We start from the raw sequence: 24,405 nt of genomic DNA, 5'->3' as shown, positions 1-24,405 counted from the left end.
TTACCTATATTAAACCTAGATAAACCTACATATATTTATTATTACTTATATGGCTCTCTCTCTCTCTCTCTCTCTCTCTCTCTCTCTCTCTCTCTCTCTCTCTCTCTCTCTCTCTCTCATATATATATATATATATATATATATATATATATATATATATATATATATATATATATATATATATATATATATATATATATATATATATATATATATATCTCTCTCTCTCTCTCTCTCTCTCTCTCTCTCTCTCTGTATATATATATATATATATATATATATATATATATATATATATATATATATATATATATATATATATATATATATATATATATATATATATATCTCTCTCTCTCTCTCTCTCTCTCTCTCTCTCTCTCTCTCTCTCTCTCTCTATATATATATATATATATATATATATATATATATATATATATATATATATATATATATATATATATATATATATATATATATATATATATATATATATATATATATATATATATATATATATATATATATATATATATATATATCTCTCTCTCTCTCTCTCTCTCTCTCTCTCTCTCTCTCTCTCTCTCTCTCTCTCTATATATATATATATATATATATATATATATATATATATATATATATATATATATATATATATATATCTCTCTCTCTCTCTCTCTCTCTCTCTCTCTCTCTCTCTCTCTATATATATATATATATATATATATATATATATATATATATATATATATATATATATATATATATATATATATATATCTCTCTCTCTCTCTCTCTCTCTCTCTCTCTCTCTATATATATATATATATATATATATATATATATATATATATATATATATATATATATATATATATATATATATATATCTATCTCTCTCTCTCTCTCTCTCTCTCTCTCTCTCTCTCTCTCTCTCTATATATATATATATATATATATATATATATATATATATATATATATATATATATATATATATATATATATATATATATATATATATATATATATCTCTCTCTCTCTCTCTCTCTCTCTCTCTCTCTCTCTCTCTCTCTCTATATATATATATATATATATATATATATATATATATATATATATATATATATATATATATATATTTCTTTAAAGGTGAGATTTTGCAGGACTATTCTTTTACAATTTGAAAGATTCCATTCCTTTACTTTTCATCTCCTCCAGGACTCTATTTCTATTATTTTATCTCCTATAAGACTCTGTTCCCATAATCTACTTCCTACAGGAATCTATTCCTAGTTTATCATCTTCTCCATTACTTGACTTCCTTAGATCTTATTTCCTTGAAGACTCTATTCCCTGTTTCACTTTCTGCTGGATTTTGCATTCCCTATACTATGTCATGTATAGGACTGCAATGGCTTACTTGTCCTCTCCCCCAACAGGACACCTCCCTGAACAACACCAAGGCAGGAGGGGGCGAGGAGGTCCTTCACGTGGAGGTGGAATCCCCCCCGAAGGAGGCCAGCACCACCACCAAAATCTAAAGAGTGCCATGTACAAACCAGGTGCCAGGCACTGAGCTGATGTACCTGGCAGGGGAGACACAGACATACATGTAGTAGAATACAAGAAGGGATGGATTGATGGGCTGATGATTGATGCCTACTCTGTGTGAAGCTTTCTTTGATAAACTGATGTAATGTGATTGGCTAGTGACAGTCATTTAGCCCATAGATGGGTCAGTAGAAAGAGAGAGAGAGAGAGAGAGAGAGAGAGAGAGAGAGAGAGAGAGAGAGAGAGAGAAAGAGAGAGAGAGAGAGATGCATCTGTCCTCTCCTATGTCAGGGAGTCTCATAACCTTAATAGCTGCCAAGTGTTTTGTGTTGTATTCCATAACCACAGTGACTAGGAACCACTTTTAGTACATCCATACATCCATACATACACTTGTTGGTCAAGTAGGGAGGTGCTCCTCATACTAGAGTGAAAGCATTATAGTATTATTAACTGTGAATAGCGACCACAATCAGTGTTTACTTACCTCCAGCAGACACAGGCCATGCTGTGTCTGCTGCAGTGTGTTGTGTTCTCTCAGCCTCACTACTACAGCATTGATGTGTTAGACAGTCAGCATGCAGTAAACCCTCCATATAACTATTTCTTGGCAAGCCTAGTCAGCTTGCTCTATCTGAAATTTCACTTAATCCAATGCTCATTACACTGATATCTCCAAGCAAACTCTGGTTACTATATAGAAAATTAAAGTCACTCATATCTTTACCAACCCTCCAATGTATTCAAAGTTTGCTTCATGTAGTTAAGCTTTTAAGAGGCTCTGAAGGCTAATTCCTGTTTTCTATTGTGATTAGGCATGTTTACCTTGTTCCTGATGTCCAGCATTGCTATATGATAGGTTTACTGCACAATATTTGAGGCCAGAGAGAACACATGCAAATGACATCAGGTGCTAATAATAACTGAAGACTTGCAGTGGAAGCTGAGAAGGAACAAGTGCAGTATTTGGGTGCATATCTTCAAACTGTGGTGTTGTGACTCTCTCAACCTTAGGTGTTGATGCTCTGGTGTTGCTGTGTTGCTGACCATGGGCTGGGTGAGAAATGTCCTCCTTGTTACAATACTAGTACCCTGCACTAAACAAATTCTAAGTACTGACAGATTGCCTCACAAAAAAAAAAAAAAAACTTGTGTCTCTTTCTTACTATGGGTCAGTTCACATTTATCACTCATGCCTAATTAAGCCAGCAGTCATGCCCCTCAGTGAGTAGCACACATTCAGCCACACTGTCCTGCCACCTATAGCCTACACCTACACTTGGCCACACCTGTCAATGCAAAATAATACACTTGGCCACCAACACACACACATGCACACACACACACACACACACACACACACACACACACACACACACACACACACACACACACACACACACACACACTCTCCTCTCCTCGTCCTGCCTGGAGTCTGACTCACTGAGGTCAGGACATGGCATTTATGATTCGAAACCCATATTGGGTGAAAAATTCCTCCTCTTTGGTTGTCTCCTGTTAATAGTTCTAAATGAAGCAAAACACTGTGCTGTATTGACTCTTCTAGAATAATTCAGGTCTTGTTAAGTTAGCACAAAATGGATTGTTTTCCTGTAGTATTACATTGGTGGTGTAACAGCCTGGTGTCTGCGTGCACTGTCCCGCTGCCTGGCTGGCCACACTCATACATCTCACACATGCCAAGTGAGATGACATCATGACAGGCAGGCTCCAGCCCCTCACTGGTGAGAAGGTGCAAGAATCAAACACTTCTCCAAGTGTTCAATAGTCCCAGAGTTCCTGAGCATTGCATCTCCTCTCAGTATTCCCACACTAATGTTTTGTTATTGTCAGATCTTCCTTCTCTCCATCGTGTGCTGTTTTACTCATTAAATTCAGGGTTGTTTTGTACAGCGGTTGGTCGTCACATCCTTCTGGCGTCATGCGCACCAAGGAAGGTCTTCCATTGTTGAAAATACCTTGTGAACTCCTCGTTGCAAAGAGAAAAGTATTACCTCGTGCCACACATCATGTATTATACAGCCTGTTCTGTTTGTCAAGTCTCACTTTCAGTATTCCATTGGACCACAGTCCCATGTCTCTGTTGGGCAGGCACACTAGCACCCACCCTGCAGTGCTGCCCTCACTCTCTCTTCAGGAATGTGAGAGTAATGTGGGATAGATAAACTGGCACCCACTCTGCATCCTTCACCCTTCCCACATAACCTCCAGTACCAGCTCTCAGCAGCAACAAGTCTAACAGGGAGCCAGAGAGGACAACAGCTGCACACCCACTAGTCACCAGGCACTGGAGACAGTGGCAAAGCAAAAAGAAACTTTGTGATATATGAGAGAAATTTAGATATTAACAAATATAAGACACAAAACAGTACCAATATGGCCATATCACCTTCCTGGCTCTTGTTGCATCTGCTGGACTGCCACAACTGGATAATGCTTCACACTACAGCACTTGATTGATTAAGAACAGAGCAAGCAGTGGACCACCTTCATAAATGCTTCTTGGTCTCGTCTCGACTCTCTTCAACAGGCTGCAGTGGAAGTTATTGGGGTTTTCAAAAGTATTCATATAATTCTAGTATTAGTTCAACAAAGATTCTATACCATTAGTAGGAAAACACCCATGGGGGATCTTACTATCATCCTGTGGTCTTTGAAAACTGTCTTGATGAGGGAAGAAAGCATTTTCAGAACATGGCCCAACAGTTGATGCACCAACATACACTCAAACATACACACAGCCCATACAGCTGAGTCTATGGAAACCAGTACCCAATACAGACATTCTTAGTATGTTTTTCACACATCAAACAACACTTAGAAATTTGACTATTAGCTAGTTCTGTGTACTAGTGACCAATGTTATGCATACTATCACTATTATGTTAGTACTGTGCGTTGTTAAGTGGCAGTGTGTGGTAGTGAAAATGCAAAATGTCTTTTAATACATTCAACATCACCGCCATCCCATGAATGTTGAGTGGCCAAAAAGTGCTTGTATTTTTCACAAACCAGTGGACAGAACAAGCATCACAGCACAATCACTGTCCAGCCGGTGTGATACCGGCATGTACAAGTTACTCAGATTATCACATGAAAAGTACCTGCCTGTGTTATCAAATGAATCCCATCATCCAAGAACACCACTTTGTTTTAGTCATGCATGCTGCTCTTCATTAGGTATTCACCATACTGTTATTCTGCTGGCCAAAAACACCCAGTAACAGTACTACAGGAACACACTCAAGTCAGCAGTCAGCAGAAGCATCATCATTAACATTAGCTGTGTGATGGAAAAAACACCATAGTTATGTCCTTGCATCATTCCTGAGAGCACACCCATCACTCCTTCACCCCTCAGAGCTTAAGGCAAAGGCCACGTTTTGTTACTGCTGCTGACTGTACACTGATGCTTCCCCTCACTGGCACCAAAGGCTAGGTAGAGGAAGGAAGGACATCAGTGCCAGTGTGTACTGTCAGTGCCATCCTGGGAGGCTCTAGAAGATCTGATGTTGCATTTGGGTATTGCTGTGTGGTGTGCTGTGATGTGGCGCCTCAACACACTCAAGTCACTTCTAAAGTGTGTGACAAACATGCAATAACTGCTCCTTGAGATAAAGGCTGTAGGGAGGGAAATGGCATACTAAGGCTATTTCTATTATACAACAAAATATTCCATACTTTTTTTGCATTTATATAGCTTGGCAGTACAAGATAACAATACAATAATGGCAGATTATCAGCTAAGAAAATACATAAATCAAGTTTCTTTGTTTGTTTTTTATCCCTTTTTCTATTGATCTCATATTACTATTGATGTTGTACTCAAGGAACCATTAACTTACATTTTTAAAGGATTAAGAGATATCCCCAGCTCTTTATAAAAAGGAATTTATTAAATTATCTTCACCCAGTATTCCACACTTCAAGTAATACACAATATCTTCCCTTTGGCTCAGTATAAGAAGGATCCCAAGAAGAAAAATTAAATACATATAAACAAGTTGAGGGTCTCCTGCACCTTACAATAGGCTGGAAAATAGGCAGTGTTCATTTTCTGCTTTGTTTCTGCTCACTCCTACTGTCTGCTCCTTCCTCCATATTGTCCACTGCAACTGCTGCTGTTGCTGCTACATCAATTAAGGTCTTTATAAAAAAATGTAAATAGAATTCCTTACAGACATTTTATTAATATACACAAGTAAAAGGGAATCAAAATAGGGAGAACAAATGTTTCAAATTAGTTTTCAATTCTTTCCCAATTAAATTACTTTTAGCCATTACCCTTTATTAAAAACTTCTATGTACACACACACACACACACACACACACACACACACACACACACACACACACACACACCTCCAAAATCCTAAATTACTATGGTCTGCTTCCCTTCACTAGCCTCTATAATAAATAAGCACTTTGGCTTCACAGTTCCCCATATCATCCCTCAACAGGTAAAAAAAAAATATTAAAACAAATTTGCCTGTTTTGCAATCAAAGTGAATAAGTATAATGAAGAGAAATATCTATCAAATTATGAAAGTGTTATTTCAAGTCAATTCAAAGGATCAATTGTCTGCATATTTCCAAACAAAATAAGACAATGGATTTATAGTGAAGAAGTGAGCCCATCCATGGAGAGTATTCTTTCCATAACAACAACAATAACAACAGCAGCAGCTAACTCCATCTCCTCCTTGTCCCACACCAGCACACTACACTCCAAGCACAGATGATCCCCTGACACACCTCAGGGAAGAGAGAGAGAGAGAGAGAGAGAGAGAGAGAGAGAGAGAGAGAGAGAGAGAGAGAGAGAGAGAGAGAGAGAGAGAGAGAGAGAGAGAGAGAGAGAGAGAGAGAGAGAGAGAGAGAGAGAGAGAGAGAGAGTGTGTGTGTTACATAAATAGACAATGGAGAGTGAGCTATTTTGACCAAATATGATACATCAAATAAATGACAACAAACAAAATTACTTAAAGAAAAGTAAAATAAAAAATGGACAGAGTGGAAGATGGCCCGTGAACAGCATTCTGTAAGACACCAGGCACCATGATGAGTACACAGGCTGCCAGGCTGTCAGTCTGCCAGGGCCACACATTAGTGCACACCACCACAGCACAGGTACTGTCTGCTGTCATCTGCTCCATATAGATTGACTGGATGATTTGACAGTGTGCCAAGATGAGCAGCAGGCAGCCATCCACCTCAGCATGCTATGTACTGGCACAGGAAGGCAGCAACCAGCACCTGCTACTGACACCCTCACCACCAGGAGGTAACTGATGTGCCAGGCAGTGCTGACAGTCTGCCTCACTACAGGGGAGGGGCAACAGGTGCCCAGAGTGCAGGTGATAATTGTACTTCCTGCTGCACCACCTGGCTCCCTGCTAAACTGTGACAAACACAAAACACAACACGACACAAACCTTCCTGCCGTGCTAAACATATCACCGTCCACTTCTGCAAACAAAATGCATACAAACTGAGCTTCTTGGAAGGGAAACTCAAGGGAAGCTGTGTTCCTCAGAATTGAACTTCACAAAGACATGACACAAACAAAAGTATGCAAAATGTTAGCACTGAACCTGCGTGACTGTCATGCCGAGTCTCTGCAACACACGGATCACAAACACAGGTGAAGGTAACAAAGGTATACAAATAAAGTTATCTATTCTGACAGACGGCAGTAATTAAGCTTATAGATATTCACTGGTGAGCACAGCAGCAGCCCACAAACGGCCGGCACTCACATCTTGCACCAGATCAAACAGCTTACCAACCAATGAAGAGATGGATGTGGCATTATGTACAGAAGGCAAGCTGGCAACCCTCTCCAAACCCTGAAGATGATGATGTGTGGCTTGTGTGGCTTATGAGGTGTGAAAGACATCTGAAACTAAAAATTTCAAGGCATATCTTAGCAGCAGCAGATGACAAAACAAGTCATACTGCAAAAGTGAATGGGAACTCTACTATGTATCATCATTATCTTAGCTGAATTGAAAAATTAGGAATCAATGTCATATCTGAAGACTGAAATTTGAAGAGCAAGAAACTCAAAGATTAAATTGACATGTAGTATAATTATGTAATGAGGTAAGCACACACGCACACACACAGTGAACAGCTACATAAATTTGTTTGCGGACGATGCGAAACTGTGCAGAGTCATAAAACAAAAAGAGGATTGTAAAATACTGCAGGAAGACTTAAACAAGATCTGGAAATGGAGCAAAAAATGGGAGATGGAATTCAATGTGGACAAAAGCCATGTCATGGAAATGGGAAAAAGTGAAAGACGACCAGTGGGAATCTATAAGATGGGAGGTGGAGTAGAACTAGAAAAAGTAAAAAAGGAAAAGGACTTGGGAGTGACGATGGAAGAAAACAATCAACCGGTAAGCCATATTGATAGAATTTTCAGAGACATATAATTTGCTAAGGAATATCGAATTAGCATTTCACTATATGGACAAAGAAATGATGAAGAAATTGATAAGTACTAAAATAAGACCCAGATTGGAATATGCAGGAGTGGTGTGGATCCCCCATAAAAAGAAACATAAAGAAATTGAAGAGACTACAAAAAATGGCTACAAGACTGGTTCCAGAATTTAAAGGGATGACATGAGGAGAGACTAAAAGCTATGGATCTACCAACCCTGAAACAGAGAAGAGAGAGAGAGGATCTGATACAAGTTTATAAATTGATTAACGGAATGGATCAAGTGGATAATGAAAAACAAATCCTGAGAGAAGAATATGACATTAAAAGCACAAGATCACATAGTAAGAAACTGAGGAAGGGAAGATGTCTGAGAGATGTTAAAAAATATAGTTTCCCACAAAGATGTGTTGAGACTTGGAACAGTTTGAGTGAGGAAGTGGTGTCAGCAATGAGTGTGCATAATTTTAAAGAAAAATTGGATAAGTGTAGATATGGAGACAGGGCCACACGAGCATAACTATAACTAGGTAAATACACACACATAAAGTATAACCAATTACAAAATAAAAATCAAGGTAACCTTGCCTTTGAAATAAAACAAAGGGAACATGAACTAAAATTTTGAGTGAAGGGTAGAGACCAGTGAGTGATAAAGAGAAAGCCAGAGAGCCAGAAGTAGGAGGCATTAAGGATGAGGGATGAAGGATCAGGGGTGAGGGGTGAGGAATGAGGGGTGAGAAAGGGCATCAATCATACCTGATGAGTGTGACGATTGAGCTAATGATTCAGAACACCATGAAAGGAAACTAACACACTCAGCGACGGAAAGCTTTCTTGAAGAATTGCTTGGTCTTGGCCATCAGTGGGGCAACCTTCTTTTTCTTGGCTGAAAACAAATAAATAAATAGATGAAAAAATAAATAAATAAATAAATAAATAAATACATAAACAAAATACAAAACTGACACACAGGAATCAATACACTTCACTATTCATTCATTCATTTTTTTTTTTTCAGATACTCATTACTTCTCCATCTATTCACTTGCTACTATCACTTTTAGTTTATTAATTCATGTCATTTACTCAAGTTCATTCATTCTGTTTATCAATTTAAGTCACTCATTAGTTGTCCATTTAATTATTCATTAATCAAATTATTCTATTCATTAATTATATTACTACTGTTGAACCTTGATAACTCTGATCCCGGTAATTCAGATTTCGCAATAAATCAGACTCTGACCGCCCCAGGGACTAAAATTCAAATGGAACTGCCTGCCAAGTTTTTTTTTTTTTTTTTATTTTGTTTCCTATTGACATGATCAAAAATCTAATTCCAACTAATAATTGCATTTTGTTGTATTTTGAAATGATACCAAACAAAAGTGGATCAGAGTTTATACTGATTTTGAGAAAATTTTTGAAGTGTAAAAAAAACACTTTTCAAGATATTTGCTCCTAAAGATTTTTCATAATTTTGTCCTTGTTTTGCTATTTGTATTCATCTGATTGACATAAAATTTTCACAAATGATTATGCATACAATAGTGATTTCCTGGAGCATGATAAGATGATAATGCATCAGATCCCCGCTTCTCTAGATAATATTATTCACTCATATGTGAGGGTTGGGAAGTGAGGGTTGGGAAGGCGCCATCAACAGCATCACGGCAATCTGCTGGCTTACTACTGAACTGGACACTGTCTGAGTCATAATTAGTGTGATGAAGTGAGATAATGATACAGTGAAGTATTTATTACTCATCTGGTCCAGCTTTATGCCTCTGTCTCAACATCATCTTTTGTAATTGTGTTATTGTGAGAATCATGTGATGTATAGTTGTGATGATGAAGGTAGTGAGAAAAAACAGTGTTTCAAAAGATAATATCAGTCTTATGATGTAGAGAGAAGGTGGAGGAGGGTGACAGTGAGGCATGGGATGAGGCCAGTATCTTGGACGGGGTGATAACATGGGTGATGGAGGGGAAAGAGGAGGGGAGCAGGGAGGCGAGGATTCAAGGTCCAGATGTCCCCCAGTGATACCTCTGTTTGTTTCTTGTTGTCTTCTCTTCTTGGAGTTTCTGATTCTAATCCTTGTCAATTTATGCCTGTAAGGACATTATTTCTGATGCCTGGCCATGTACTGTGTAGGGCAAGAGTCAGGCTATGACATAATTGCATGAGACATTTAAAAAATGCTTTGGTGGTAGGAAGGGTATTTAATTATCGAAAATAAACTAAACCACGTTGTAATTTAGGATCTAAAGATTTCAGAGAGATAAATGTAACCCCAAAATTTTAAATCATCCCAAAATTAAACAAGTAAATCTTGCACCAAGTCTGTTTTTATTTATTTATTTATTTTATTTATTTATTTATTATTATTTTTATTTTTTATTTATTTATCTTTTTTTCTTTTATCTATTTATTTATTTAAAATTTTTTATTTATTTCTTTTTTTTGTGTGTGTGTGGAGGGTGGGGGGGAATTTGGATAAGTCAGACATTCCTGTTTGCCGGACCAACCTATTAGTCTGAGTTAGCGAGGATCAACAGTACTACTTTATTAAGTTATTCAAGTTCATTTCTGTTTTTCATTCAAAAGTTATTCTATTCATTCACTACATTACTACTCCTTTATTGACTTATGTTAATCAAGTTCATCAAGTCACTCGTCAGTCATTCCTCTTGCCACTCTTTCTTCACATTAACATACTAGTACCAGTGACAAGCAGTGTTCTGTTCTGCTTACCAGCGACTGGCCGTGGGTTGGCCCTTTCTGCTCTTTGAACATTCTGCATTGCTGTCTTGCGTGCTGCCACTTCATTAAGCTTGCCTGGCTTGGCTGCTAATGCTGAGGCCACTGCTGTTCCATATCTTGCCTGCAATATTCCATAAGAGCTGGTAAATTAACTATCACACTTGAACCTGTCACTTCTTGCCCTATCCTGATTAGTAACCTTGGGATCCTGCTTACATCACATATAATTACCTCCATTACTTATTATCCATTCCTGATTATAAATGCAAAGGATCTTGTCCATATATGATTGCCTTTTATCTACATGCATAAGTGACACCCAAGAAAATATATATACTACTAACTTCTCATCCTTATATTCTACTATTTCTCTGTGGTCTGTGTATCTATGTAATCCAGTGACTCACCTGCGCTTTGGCCACATTCCTAGGAACCTTGGCAGCTGTGTCCACATAGGCTATCTTAGTGGTCCGCTTTGGCTCGGCTTTGGTGAGGAACTTCTCTGTTAGGTTATGGGTGAGGCTCTTCAGTTTCTTGTCCCGCTCCTCAGAACACCGGATCCACATCTCTCTCCACGACTCCATTTCATCAGGTTTCTGTGTCAAGGAAAAGATCAATCCATTATAGGTCATTTACTAAGGGTTCTTCAAGGTTTTGGTGCCTCATCCTGAAAGTTATTGCAATTTTTAAGGGAGCTTTTATGATTCCATTATAGTTTAATAAATTTTACAGGAAATAACAGTAACCCCCGCATGACTTGGACCAACTGGGCATGGCCAATCCGAGTTATTTGAAAATTTGAGTTCCTGAGTTTTTTACTTATTTTTTCACAATTTGTATGCCTGCTGCCACAGTTGATATGAGCTGTGTAATGCATTATTTAAATAGGTTCAACATACATGGCACACATATGTATATACACATACGAAGCACACACACACATATGTTGCGGAATCAAGATACAACTTTGCAAATTTGTCACATCATGAATTTTGAAGTTGCAAGTCAAAAGTCACAAGTCACAAAGTTGGACTAAGCAAAGTCACACAACCAATTTTTTTGCAATTTTGAACAGAAACAAAGACAACTTTTTAAAAGAAATTGCTGTAGCTGGAGAAGATGGGCCAGGAGGACATGGAAGAGGAGGATGTGATAACCTGCAAATATAAGTTTAGGGTCTTTTAACTATAACAAAAAAAAAAAAACAATAATAAATGTGTTTCACTGCTTAATAAAAGTAAGTTTCTGCTAATGCCCTAAAGTTTACTTAATAATATAGTGAAGCAGCACCTGGAAAAAAATCACAGAGTTGCAAGTTACACTAAGGAAGCTAAAAATAAAGTTGCAAAGTTATAGTCACACCAGATCTGGTAGCAAAGTTGTAAAGTCAAAGTCACTCAAAAAATTAAAAGTTGTGCCCAGTTCTGACACACACACACACACACACACACACACACACACACACACACACACACACACACACACACACACACACACACACACACACACACACACATATTGAATAAGTTTTGGATCATTCACACAGAAAAAAAAAAGAGAGAAAGATGGAACTGAGTAGTGCTGCCAGACGTATGACAGAATCAAATCATACGCCTTTGTGTGGAAACCAGCGGTACATTGAAACACCTGTTGGACTAAGGAAACTCACTGAGAATATTATGGACAAGGATTTTTCTGGATTTATGGAAGAAAAAGGTAGTATAAGGAGGTTGATCAACGTAGAAAGAGAGTTAAGGTACGTGAAGGAAGTGATGTCGAGTCTAATGGACAAGCAGGACAGACTGACAACGGAAAACACAGAGCTGAAATTGAGATTAGTAGAATGTGAGGTCAGTGTAATCAATCAAGGATTAAAGGAGCAGATACAAGAAATAAAGAAAACATAATGATGTACTAAAAGCCACATGTCAAGACTATGAAAACTCCTCAAGGACTTTACAGGTAAATATACAGGATGAAATTGTAGACAGGGTGGAAGGTGGATTGCGTGAAAACAAACTGAAGGAACTACGAAATGCATGGAAGCAAGAACAGAAAGAGGAATAACTTGAATTTCCAGAAGTAGTAGAGACAAATTCAGCAAAACACTAGTCACTGTAATACAAGTAATTAAAGAGAAAGAGGATCTTCTACGAGATATGGTGGATAAGAGGAAAAGTTTCATGATTTTTTGAATGAAGGATAATAAAAATCCAAACAAGTTCATGAGAGAACGTGAAGAGAGAGATATTGGCCCAAACTATTATAAAACAAGTTCAAGACAGCACGCAAGAACTAGACCAGGAGGTGGAGGAAGTGATCAGGCTAGGAAGATACAGTGAAGGGGGTTAGGAGACCAATGAAAGAGAGAATGAGATCCCAAGTGGCAGTAGAGGAAATTATGGCTAGGAAAGGGAAGCTAGCCAATAATACTGAACACAAAGATATATGGATAAAAAGAGATATGAACCTAGAGGAGAGGAAAAAGGAGAAAGTGCTAAGAAATGAAGCCAAGGAAAAAAAACGAGAAAAGGACGGAGAGCAAGAAAAAGAATTTTTACTGGAGTGTTCTAGATATGAGACTAAAGAAGTGGTACCTACAGAAGAAAGAGGACGTCAAGAAATTAAGAGTGACTTATACCAAAACAGATGGGTTATTATCCAGCATGTTGGAGGTTAGGGATTATTTGAAAGAGAAAAAGCAGGATGTAATGTGCATCATTGAAACAAAACTAATATATATATGGAGGAAGAGCAATATGGTGAGGACAAAGTAGAAGTAATAGGAGTAACAATCAAAACAGAGGAATTGAAGAAAAGAACAATCATAGTTACATATGTACCACCTAGACAAATACATGGGGAACTGAAGAACACAAAGATATGCAAAGAGAGGTGATTAAGTGTCTAGATAACGTGATAAGAAGAGATGGAAGAATACTTTTAGTTGGAGAGTTTAACTGTAAAAGAGTAAACTGGAGAGAGATGGAAGTAATGGATAATGCTGGACAGTGGAGTGAGGAAGAGTTACAGTTGACTATGGTTAATACAATGGATCAGTGGGTGGAGGAATCAACAAGGTACAGGGGGGAAGAAGAACCATTGTTGCTTGACCTAGTATTCACAAAGAAACCAGAGCTCCCTCCAATCATACAATACCTTAATCCAATGGGAAGAAGTGATCATATGACACTAGAGATGCAAATATAGGAGGAGGATGGGATAAGTTACAAAGATGACTACAAAGGAGAGAGAGAGAGAGAGAGATTAAATTATGCAAGAGCACATTTTGAAAAATTAAGGATCTTTTTTGCTGATACCGAGTGGAGAAACATTATGTATGGAAAGACAATACAAGGGAAATATGAAATATTCTTACAGAAATATGGAGTAAAAAAATATGTACTTTTATAGAATTAAGAAAACAAAACACGTTTGGTATAATGCTAGATGCATAGAAGCTAAAAAGGCAAAAGATAAAGTTTGGAAGAAACTCATAAAAGAGAGAAATGACAATAACGGACAGCAGTATAGGGATGTGAGAAATTAATACTGTATTTTACGGCTTGCAAGACGCTGCATCTTGGAAGATGCACCCTAATATTTGAAAGAAATTTCTAAGAAAAAAAAAGTCATTCTCATACAAGAAAACATTCACCATACACCTGACCACTGAACACAAAAACATCAGAAGCAAGGAGTCTGCAAGACACTACTGTTTCACCACTCATTACAAATTTACTGGAGCACTCACCACAAATTTAAAACTACATAAATAAAAACACCATAGGTAAATACATATACAGTGAAACAGTCCATCTCTTCTTCTTGTTTTAGTGGTGGGCGACGGCATGTATTGGCCATGTTGTTTACATTACAGAATCACTTGTCCGATCACCGAAACCGAACACGTCAGTGCTGCAGTTTGTATTCATTTTATTTTGCAGTCGTGCCTCACAGGCTTTATCAATGTGAATACAATTCACAAGTGGAGTTTTGACTCTTGCTTGAGCGAGTAAGCCATTTGGATGTTCTATTAATAAAGGTATAAAGGCACCTGGCATGTGTGTGCGTTCGTGTGCATGTACATACGTGTGTGTTGCAATGAGACAAGGGAGCGGGCCGTTTTCTCCACATACTGAATAGGCTGTAGGAAGGATTATGGCATTGGAAATACTTGTAACAACTAAGTACTGAGTTTACATATTATAAAAGGCTAAATTAAATAGTACTTAAGCTAACATCATAATGTAATGACTCAACATACAAATCCAGGTCACTATCGGTCAAGTGTCCTAGCTCACTTGAAGTTGGATGTTGCTGTACAATACAACATTCGTCTTGGAGGACGCACTTGTATTTTTCAGGGTATTTTTTAGAAAAAAAAGTGCGTCTTGTAAGCCGAAAATACGGTATATTAGAGTAAGGAGAGAGGAAGAAAGAAACTTTGAGAAAGATGTGGGGCATAAAAGCAAAGATGAACCTAAACTTTTCTACAAATGGCAAAACGAAGAACAAGGAAACAATAGAAAAAATAATCAAAGGAGGGAAGACATACCAAACAGAGAAGGAAATGTGTAAAATAATGAATGAGAGCTTCAAAACAGTGTTCACTGTAGAAGATTTCACAGAACCTAATAGGACATCGCATTGCCAAGGATTACAGGAAATCGCAGTGCACAAAGAGGACATTGGAATATTATTGGATAAGTTGAATGTCAGAAAAGCAATGGGGCCAGATGGTGTATCAGGCTGGGTTTTAAAAGAACGTAAAGAGCAACTACTGGATCCAGTTATGGAAATACAGTAAGGTCTCGGTTTACGTCAGAGTTACGTTCCTGAAACATGACGTAAGTCGATTTTGTACGTAACTCGAGTTTCCATACATTTCAAAACATATTATGGAGTTTTCAACCAATCATTGTTTATGGTCATTCAGGTAAGTTAAAGGTTATATTGTTATATTATTTACAACTATGTAGGAATATGAAACACAAGCTTGTTTTTGTTGTTGATTAGGGCCACGAACGCGCGAAGGACTGTAGGTTGCTGAGAGGGGTGGACGCCTGAGGCCGCCAGGAGGGTGGGCAGGTCGAATGTTGTGACGCCCAGGGTGGACAGCTGGGAGCGTAGTGCAGTGCGGTGGGAGTAGAAGCGTGGGCAGCGGGGCAGAAAATGCAATAGGAAAGGGCAATAGGGATCAGCAGACAGGCGCAGACGGTGCAAGTCAGCTGCGAGTGTCGTGTGGCCCAGGCAAAGGCTCCGGAGTTGTTATTGTTGTGATGGGTGTGCGAGCCCTCAAGGTCGTCAACCTCCCTGTTGTCATGGTAACGGGCTTCCCATTTTCTACTTCCCTCCCTCACACACAGCTGCTGCCTCCCTTCTCATGTCTTTTAATTATGTCCTCTTTTTCTTGTAGCGTAATGGTTTTCCTTTTCTTAGCATCACTGCTGTCACTAAGAAGTTTTCTCATTGGTGCCATTGAGCAAGATACTAAGAACTGATTCAGTAAACGCAGAGGTAGGATAACACTCTTGCCAGGGGCGACGGTGTGGTGGAACTGAGGCAGGGTGTTATTATATTCAAGCGTGTGGCGGGCAACCACCAACAATAACAATAAATCCCGCACTTTACGATTTATAAATTTTCAATTTTCTTAATATTAAATTGCCTTATAGTGGACTGACGTAACTACAAGTTTGACGTAACTCGAGACCGACATAACCCGGGACTTTACTGTAATTACAAGTTCAATAAATGAAGGGAAAGTTCAACTAGAATGGAAGAGAGCCAACGTAATACTGATATTTAAAGGAGGAAAGGCAACTAAACCACTAAACTACAGACCAGTGTCACTTACAAGTGTTTTGGGGAAGTTGTGTGAAATAATTATCAAAGAAAAATGCGTTAAACATCTAGAAGAGGAACAAGTCATATCGAAAAGACAATTTGGGTTCAGGACAGGGCAGTCATGTTTGTCAAACTTATTAAGCTTCTACTCCAGAGTTATTGCAGGATGGATGGGTAGACACAGTATACCTGGACATTAAAAGGCTTTTGATAAAGTCCCTCATAGAAGACTTCTTTGGAAACTAGAGAACATAGGAGGACTGAGAGGAACTTTGCTAGAATGAACAAGAGATTATTTGAAGGATAGGGAGATGAGAACTGTGATCAGAGATACATACTCATCTTGGGGTAAAGAAACAAACAAAGTAACAAGCAGAGTGCCACAAGGGTCGGTGTTAGCCCCCATATGTTTCAGATTTATGTAAATGACATTGGTGGAAAAAATTAAATTAATTTATTTGCTGATGGTGCAATGTTGCTAAGAGTTATCAAAACCAAGGAGGACTATATGCTGTTACAGGAGGATATAAATAAGATCTATGAGTGGAGTAGGAAGTGGAAGTTGGAGTTTAATGCAAAAAAATGTCACATAATGGAACTAGGAAAGAACAAAAGAAGACTGGTATGGAACTATTTGATGGGAGAGGAACAAATAATGAAGACTAAAGAGGAAAAGATCTGGGAGTGATTATACAGGAAAATCTGAGCCTCGAAAAACATATAAGCAAGATATTTGGATTATCATATAAAATGTTGACTAACATAAGAGTGGCATTTCAATACATGGACAAAGATATGATGAAAAAAAAATCATAACAAGCATGATACTTCCAAGGCTGGAATATGCAGCAGTGGTGTGGTCTCCAAGCTCTAAAAAGGATATAAGAAGATTAGGAAGATACAGATGATTGATAACAAAGATGGTGCCGGAACTAAAGGACCTAACATATGAAGAATAACTGAAGGAAATGGGACTACCAACCTTACAAGATAGAAGAGAATGAGGGGACCTAATAACAATGTACAAGATAGTCAATGGCATTGAAAAAATGACAAGGAAGACCTGGTGCTGGTGACAGAAGAAGATGGAAAGAAAAGAGGACATGTAAAGAAGATTAAGATCAGGCAGTGTGTGAAGGATATTGGAAAATACAGTTTTTCACACAGAATGGTGAAGAAATGGAATGCACTGGATAATGAAGTTGTTACAGCACATAATGTGCATAACTTTAAGGAAAAATGAAATAAATAGAGACATGGAGACAGGACACTATGAGCCTCGCTCGAACCCTGTACAATAAAACTATGTAAATACACACCTATACACACACACACACACACACACACACACACACACACACACACACACACACACACACACACACAAGATCAAGATCATACAAGACAGACATCCACACCATGCTCCATTCTGATATTATTTGAAGCCACCAAGAATATCTTTTGCTTAGAGTGCTGTCTCGTCTAGGTGGCAGGGTTAAAATGTCAACAGGATGGAAAAAGGAGCAAGAAACAAAGTGAGAACCAAAATGGACGAAGGTGTTTATTTACACCCTCCGGTAGGTATGAATTTCCTAGACATGATTTCTCAGACTTCAGACTGGAAGACAGGTTTGGGGACAGAAACACCAGAGAGTCTATTGAGGAGGAGGGTCATATACCTGGAGGACTTAGTGAAAGAACTAAAGGCTAAGCTTAAAATCGTTGAAAAGTACAATGAGATCATGAAGGCAAACACGGAAGTGCTAAAGAAAAACTATGATGACCTGAAGAACAAAGTTTGTGCTAGTGAAAAGAAAATGGAAGATAATGAAGATCAAATGAGGAAAATAAGTGAATCTTTTTAAAAAGATTACAAAATAATCAGCCAAGGAAAGTGAACAGGTCACCAAAACAGTAGTAAAGGTAACAGAGGAAAAGGAAAATTTGATTAGGGATACTGTGGAAAAGAAGTGCATTGTTATCTTTGGATTAAAGGAAAAAGTTATGCCAATTAGACATGAAAGAGAAGAATGTGAGAAAAAGCAGGCTCAGAAAGTAAAGATGGAGGTGAAAGATGATGAAAAAGACAGCAAAAGACAGAGTGAAGAAATTGAAGAAGTCTATAGACTAGAGAAATACGAGAAGGGAAAAACATGTCTGTTAAATATTAGAATAAGATCCCAAGCAGGCGCTGAGGAAATCCAGATAGGCTTGTAGAGGCTGGGAAGGATAGAAGTGTATAAAAATTAATGGTTGAGACATGATCTAAATGAAGAGGAAAGAGCTAAGCTCAGGCAACTATGGGAAACAGCCAAAGAAAAAAGCTGCTACTGGAAGGTCAAAGATACGAGACTAAGGGAGTGGTAAACAAGGCGGGAGAACAAAAGGGAAATATGTAAGTATCACTGTAGAAAAGTAAGAAGAGTAAGAGTATTAAAAGTTGCATACACAAATGTAAATAGTATTTTAATGGCAAAAATAGAGCTGAATGATTATTTAAGAGAAAACAAGCCTGACAAAATGGGATTAACTGAGACAAAATTGTAAGGAGGACTTGAAGCATTGGATATCAGGGAAAATAACTACAATAAATAGAAGAAAAAAAGAGAAACAAAACAAAGAGGAGGAGTGATGTTACTTGGAAAGAAAGAGCTGTAGGTGGATGAAATAACTATTGGAGAAGGGAGTGCTGAAGTGGTGCAAGCATAAGTAAAAATTCAAGGTGGAAAAAAAGTAGCTTTGCTGTTGTTTATGTCCCACCCAGAACAAACTCATGAGGAAATGAAGAATACCAGTACATGCTTAATGATACCAGAAAATGTTTGCAGAGACTAACTGAAAAGTGTAAAAACATAACAGAGAAGGCTGACATTAACTGCAAGGAAATAGTTTGGAAAGACCTGACAACTGAGGGAGGAGAAACATCTTGAGGACAAATACTATTGAATCTAGCAGTAGACAATATCCTAATTCAATGAGTGAAGGACAACACAAGGTATAGAGCAAATGAAGATCCATCATGTTGGACCTAGTATTTACTAAAGAACCAGAGATACTTGATAACTTGGATATACGAGTCCACTCGGTAAAAGTGATCATGTATTACTAGAATTCAGGCTGAAAGAAGGACTGGAAGTTAGGAAAAATGACTATAAAAATAGAAGGTAATTTACAGTAAAACTAACTTTGTAGAATTAAGGAAATCTTTGAATAAACAGACTGGACTGAATTTCACATATTGGAGAAAACTGAAGACGTGGAATATTTTAATGGAGAAGTACAATAAAGGAATAATGAAACATGTGCCAATCAAGAAAAGAGACAAGCCTAGACACAAGGAGTGGTTTAACAGAAGATGTGAGTTAGCAAGGATGGAAAGAGAAATACAATAGAATAGATGGAGAATAAATAGAAGACCAAATCATTGTTTAGACTACACCTGAAAAAGAAATGAGTACGTCAAGATTTGGAGAATGGAATAGAAAAAATAGAAGGATATAGTGGATAAATGTAAGGACCAGCAAGTTGAAAAACAAAGGAGAAATAAGCAAATTAAAATACATTAATAAAACGTACAAAGGCCCAGAAGATATGACGGGAGTGATGAACAACTGCTTCCAGTCAGTCTTCACCAGAGAAAGTGACTTCCAATGTCAAACCCCAGTGGAATTAGCTGATGGTATTCACAGAACACAAGTGTCAGTAAAATAAGTAAGGAAAATAATGGAAGAACAAGATGTAAGAAAAGCCTCAGGTCCTGATGGAATGTCAAACTGGATTGTAAAGAAATGCAGTCACTAGTTAGCAGACAAAGTCCACAACATCATTATGAGTTCCTTAACAGAGGGTAAAGTACCAACAGACTGGAAAAGAACAGATATTGTGACCAAATTCAAAGAGGAGAAATAAGGAGGATCCACTAAACTGCAGACCAATGTCATTGACCAGTGTAATAGCAAAAATATGTGAAAGGATAATAAAGAAGAAATGGATGGAATATCTAGAAGAGAAAGATATGTTGAGTGATAAACAGTATGGGTTCAGAAGAGGAAGATCATGTGTCACAAATTCAATAAGCTTCTGCTCAAGAGTGGTTGACATAGTGCAAGAAAAGGATGGATAGGTGGACTACATATACCTAGATCTAAAAAGGCATTTGACAAGGTCCCACACAAAAGGTTACTGTGGAAACTTGAACAAAATGGAGGACTAAAGGGAGGACTTCTGAAATAAATGGCTGACTTTCTTAAAGACAGAGAAATGAGAACAATTTCACTTCATGATAGTTTAACAGCGTCACAACAGATTCAATGAGATGCCCGCGTCACCCGCCACATGCCAGTTCGCTCCCAGCTGCCGCACCGTATACATCGCCACTCCTCATCTGCGGTTTATTTTGGTTACCGGCACTCTCCAAGGAGTTTGGCCCGGTAAGCCTTCACCTCATCTGTTTTTTCTGGTGCTACACCTCGGTGTAAGCAATCTGTTGGATATACATGGTTCTTGGATCATTATTTGGTGTCTGCCCTGTTGTGTGACCTAGAGCTTTGCTTTTATTTGCAGCTCTCTTATGGCGGACCGTGAGAAGGTTCCGGAAGGGACGCCAAGGCATTTCTCCTCTTCTTCCTCCTCGTCCTCGGACAGGAAAAGGCGTGAGATGGCTCCCCTGACAAGGACGCACAGACTATCCACCTCCCAGTAAACCAGCTTCCGGTGAGTGATTCTTTTTGCCCCTTGTTCAACACTCCTGAAAATTTTGTGGGTGGCAAAATCCATGTAGCCAAGCTGCATTGGCAAGCCCTGTCCAAGGACAGATGGATCCATGATGTTGTGGATGGTAGAATTCTTGAGTTTGATAGTTTGCCCAGGCAGATAGGAATTCCTTCCCCACTTCACCTCTCGGTAGCAGACACTCTTGCCCTGGATTCTGCTATGGTGGGTTTCCTTAAACACAAAATTGTTGAAAGATGTGAACCACAGCTATGGGTTTTTTATCTCTAATGTATTCCCAACTATTAAGAAAGATGGTTCAGCCAGGGTTATCTTGAATTTGAAAGAACTGAATGAACATATTACACACATACATTTTAAAATGGACTCCATCAAGGATGTGATTCAGTTAATTCAACCTAATTGTTTTTTCTCTACTATAGACTTCAAAGATGCATATTTTTCTGTGTTTATTACTCCAGGAGATAGGAAATGGCTCCAATTCTTTTGGAGAAATGACTACTTTCAATTTACCTGTCTTCCTCAGGGACTGACTTCGGCTCCTCGAGTTTTCACTAAATTATTAAAACCAGCCCTTTCTCACCTCAGGACACTTGAGATTAGTGTAATTTCTTACATAGATGACTGCCTTTTTATTGCCTCATCAGCAGAGGAATTAAAGATCAATGTAGGTTATGCTATGAAGTTTTTTGACTCGCTAGGGCTCACAATCAATGTTCCAAAATCTGTACTCACACCCACCCAAGAGGTGGAATTCCTGGGAGTAGTGTTAAACTCTGCCAATATGACTGCCACATTGCCTTCTCGTAGACGAGAGCACATCAAAAAGCAAGGCAAACTTCTACTAAAGGGTGTTGTCACTTTGCATGACTTGGCCTCCTTTATTGGAATGACTGTGGCCTGCTGTTGAATTGGCCCCACTGAGGTATAATTATTTGGAGATTGTTAGGAATGGAGAATTAGCAAGACATCATGGGGATTATCACTCCACAATTACCCTGGATAATCATGCTAGGAGGTTAATCATTTGGTGGACTGACAACATAGACACTCAATCTAAGTCCCTACAGTCTTCTTCCCCCCAGATAGAAATGTTCTCTGATGCTTGTCTGACTGGTTGGGGTGCAACAACAGGAGATACCAAGACCGGAGGTCACTGGGCTCATGTAGAATTAGATCATATTAACGTGTTAGAACTGAAAGCTATTCTGTTGGGCCTCACATCTTTACGCAGGGATTTCAAGGATACTCATATCCGCCTTCAGTCGGACAACACCACAGCTGTTGCCTGTATAGACAGGGGTGGCAGCACTAAACCTGCCCTTAATACTGTAATAGAAAATATCTTTGCTTGGGCTGAGTCACGAGGGATTACTTTGTCAGCAGAGTATATATATAAAGGGGCTCTATAATGTTGAGGCAGATAGAGAATCTCGTGTAAAAAACTTAGATACGGAATGGATGTTATTGCCCAAGGTCTTCAAGTTACTGTGCCAGACCTTTTATACCCCAGATATTGACCTTTTTGCCACTAGAATCAATGCTCAGCTACCCATTTACGTTGCCTGGAAGCCAGATACTTCAGCTACACATATTAATGCATTCACACTCAATTGGACTAATGGGGAGTTATATGCCTTCCCACCTTTCAGGATCATTGGCAGAGTATTGAAGAAGATACAGGCGGACAGGGCAACAGTTTTGACAATCCTACCTCTTTGGACGACCCAAGTATGGTTTCCAAAAGCTTTTCAACTGATGGTAAGCACTCCCCTTTTGCTCCCTCGACATTCATTGATCCTACCGCAACTTCCCTCCCTGGTACATCCACAGGCCCAGAAGTTAATCCTGGCAGCGATGGTTTTATCAGGCAAGCCTTCCAAAATCAAGGCCTTTCACCAGAGGTTGCCAGATTTCTGCTTAACTCATGGAGAAAGAGCACAAAAGCACAATATGGAAAACATGTCGAAAGATGGGTGTCATTTTGTCGCACGAGGGAAATTGATCCATTTTCACCACCTGTAAATGTTTTCGTTGATTACTTGTTTTTGGAGTTTAAGAAAGAGAAAGGCCGAGGTTATAGCTCTATGAACACTCTCCGGTCAGCCATCTCAACAGTAGCTTTTATCAATGGTCAGCCTGCAGGGAGGCACCTCTTAGTTCACAGGTTTATGAAAGCGGTTTTCCAGGAGAAACCATCCCTTGCTTGCCTTCAATCCACCTGGGATCCGGAAGTGGTTTTAGATCACCTAAAGAGTCTAGGCCGGGATAAAGACTTATCACTCATCCAGTTATCGAGGAAATTAACAATGCTAATGCTCCTAACATCTGGCCAATGGGGTCAAGCACTACACTTACTGGACATCAGGAATATGAGTATCTCAGACTCTAGGATTTCCTTCCAAATAGGAGACCCTCTCAAAACATCTAGCCCCAGTAATCATATGTCAGAACTAGTCTTTGAAGCATATGTACCAGACAGATGCATATGTGTCTTCACCACTAGTTTACACTACCTTAACAGAACGAAAGGCTTAAGGGGGAATATTACCAGATTTTTTCTAACAACGAAACAACCCATAAAATTGGCATCAAGGGACACTTTACGTTGTTGGACCAAAGATATAATGAGAGCTACTGGCATTGACCTTTCTATGTTTTCTCCTCATTCCACCAGATCAGCTTCATCCAGTAAAGCAGCCCTGAAGCTCCCACTATCCACCATTTTGTCCTCTGTGGGTTGGACCAATGCATCAATCTTTGCAAAATATTACAGGAGACCTCTAAATAAACATAGTCAGTTTGCAAATGCTGTGTTGTCTTAAATTCTTGTTTGTCGGGTTTATCTCCTTTCTTGTGTGTATAAAATTATGCACTGTTCTGAGCCAATGTATTTCCATTTTTTCTGTTCTGGAGTTAATTGATTAAAGCATCTCTTTGGGATTGCTGTGTTTGTTTTATGCATACATACATGTTTCAGGTTGTATACCTCTCAAATAACTATATATTGTTTTGAAATGTATATATATAC

The 24,405-nt window shown here is 38.4% G+C and overlaps 2 protein-coding genes and 1 long non-coding RNA gene across 6 annotated transcripts in view; 2 read left to right on the top strand and 1 right to left on the bottom strand.

The window, feature by feature from the left end:
* LOC123507509 (excitatory amino acid transporter-like) overlaps positions 1 to 5,344 on the top strand; it is a 59,178-nt gene extending 53,834 nt beyond the window's left edge. For all 4 annotated transcript variants that reach the window (XM_045260423.1, XM_045260424.1, XM_045260421.1 and 1 more), the window contains exon 12: positions 1,443 to 5,344. In XM_045260423.1, coding sequence (XP_045116358.1) covers positions 1,443 to 1,544 — 102 coding nt within the window. In that variant the 3' untranslated portion in view covers positions 1,545 to 5,344. The remainder of the gene's footprint in view (positions 1 to 1,442) is intronic.
* Positions 5,345 to 5,450: 106 nt separating this feature from the next.
* LOC123507508 (transcription elongation factor B polypeptide 3-like) overlaps positions 5,451 to 24,405 on the bottom strand; it is a 54,636-nt gene continuing 35,681 nt past the window's right edge. The window contains exons 8-11 of the mRNA XM_045260420.1: positions 11,201 to 11,389; positions 10,785 to 10,914; positions 8,786 to 8,915; positions 5,451 to 7,477 (exon numbers count right to left, since the gene is read on the bottom strand). Of these exons, the coding sequence (XP_045116355.1) occupies positions 8,845 to 8,915; positions 10,785 to 10,914; positions 11,201 to 11,389 (390 nt within the window). The 3' untranslated portion in view covers positions 5,451 to 7,477; positions 8,786 to 8,844. The remainder of the gene's footprint in view (positions 7,478 to 8,785; positions 8,916 to 10,784; positions 10,915 to 11,200; positions 11,390 to 24,405) is intronic.
* On the top strand, positions 17,989 to 24,317 carry LOC123507512. The gene is made up of 4 exons (XR_006675668.1): positions 17,989 to 21,073; positions 21,207 to 21,356; positions 23,027 to 23,135; positions 24,052 to 24,317. It is a non-coding gene; the product is annotated as an uncharacterized LOC123507512 (long non-coding RNA).

Source organism: Portunus trituberculatus, chromosome 22, assembly GCF_017591435.1.
Source record: "Portunus trituberculatus isolate SZX2019 chromosome 22, ASM1759143v1, whole genome shotgun sequence".
Taxonomy (NCBI): Eukaryota; Metazoa; Arthropoda; class Malacostraca; order Decapoda; family Portunidae; genus Portunus; species Portunus trituberculatus.
Note: the sequence above shows the minus strand (reverse complement) of the source record. Positions and strands in the feature narration are given on the sequence as shown.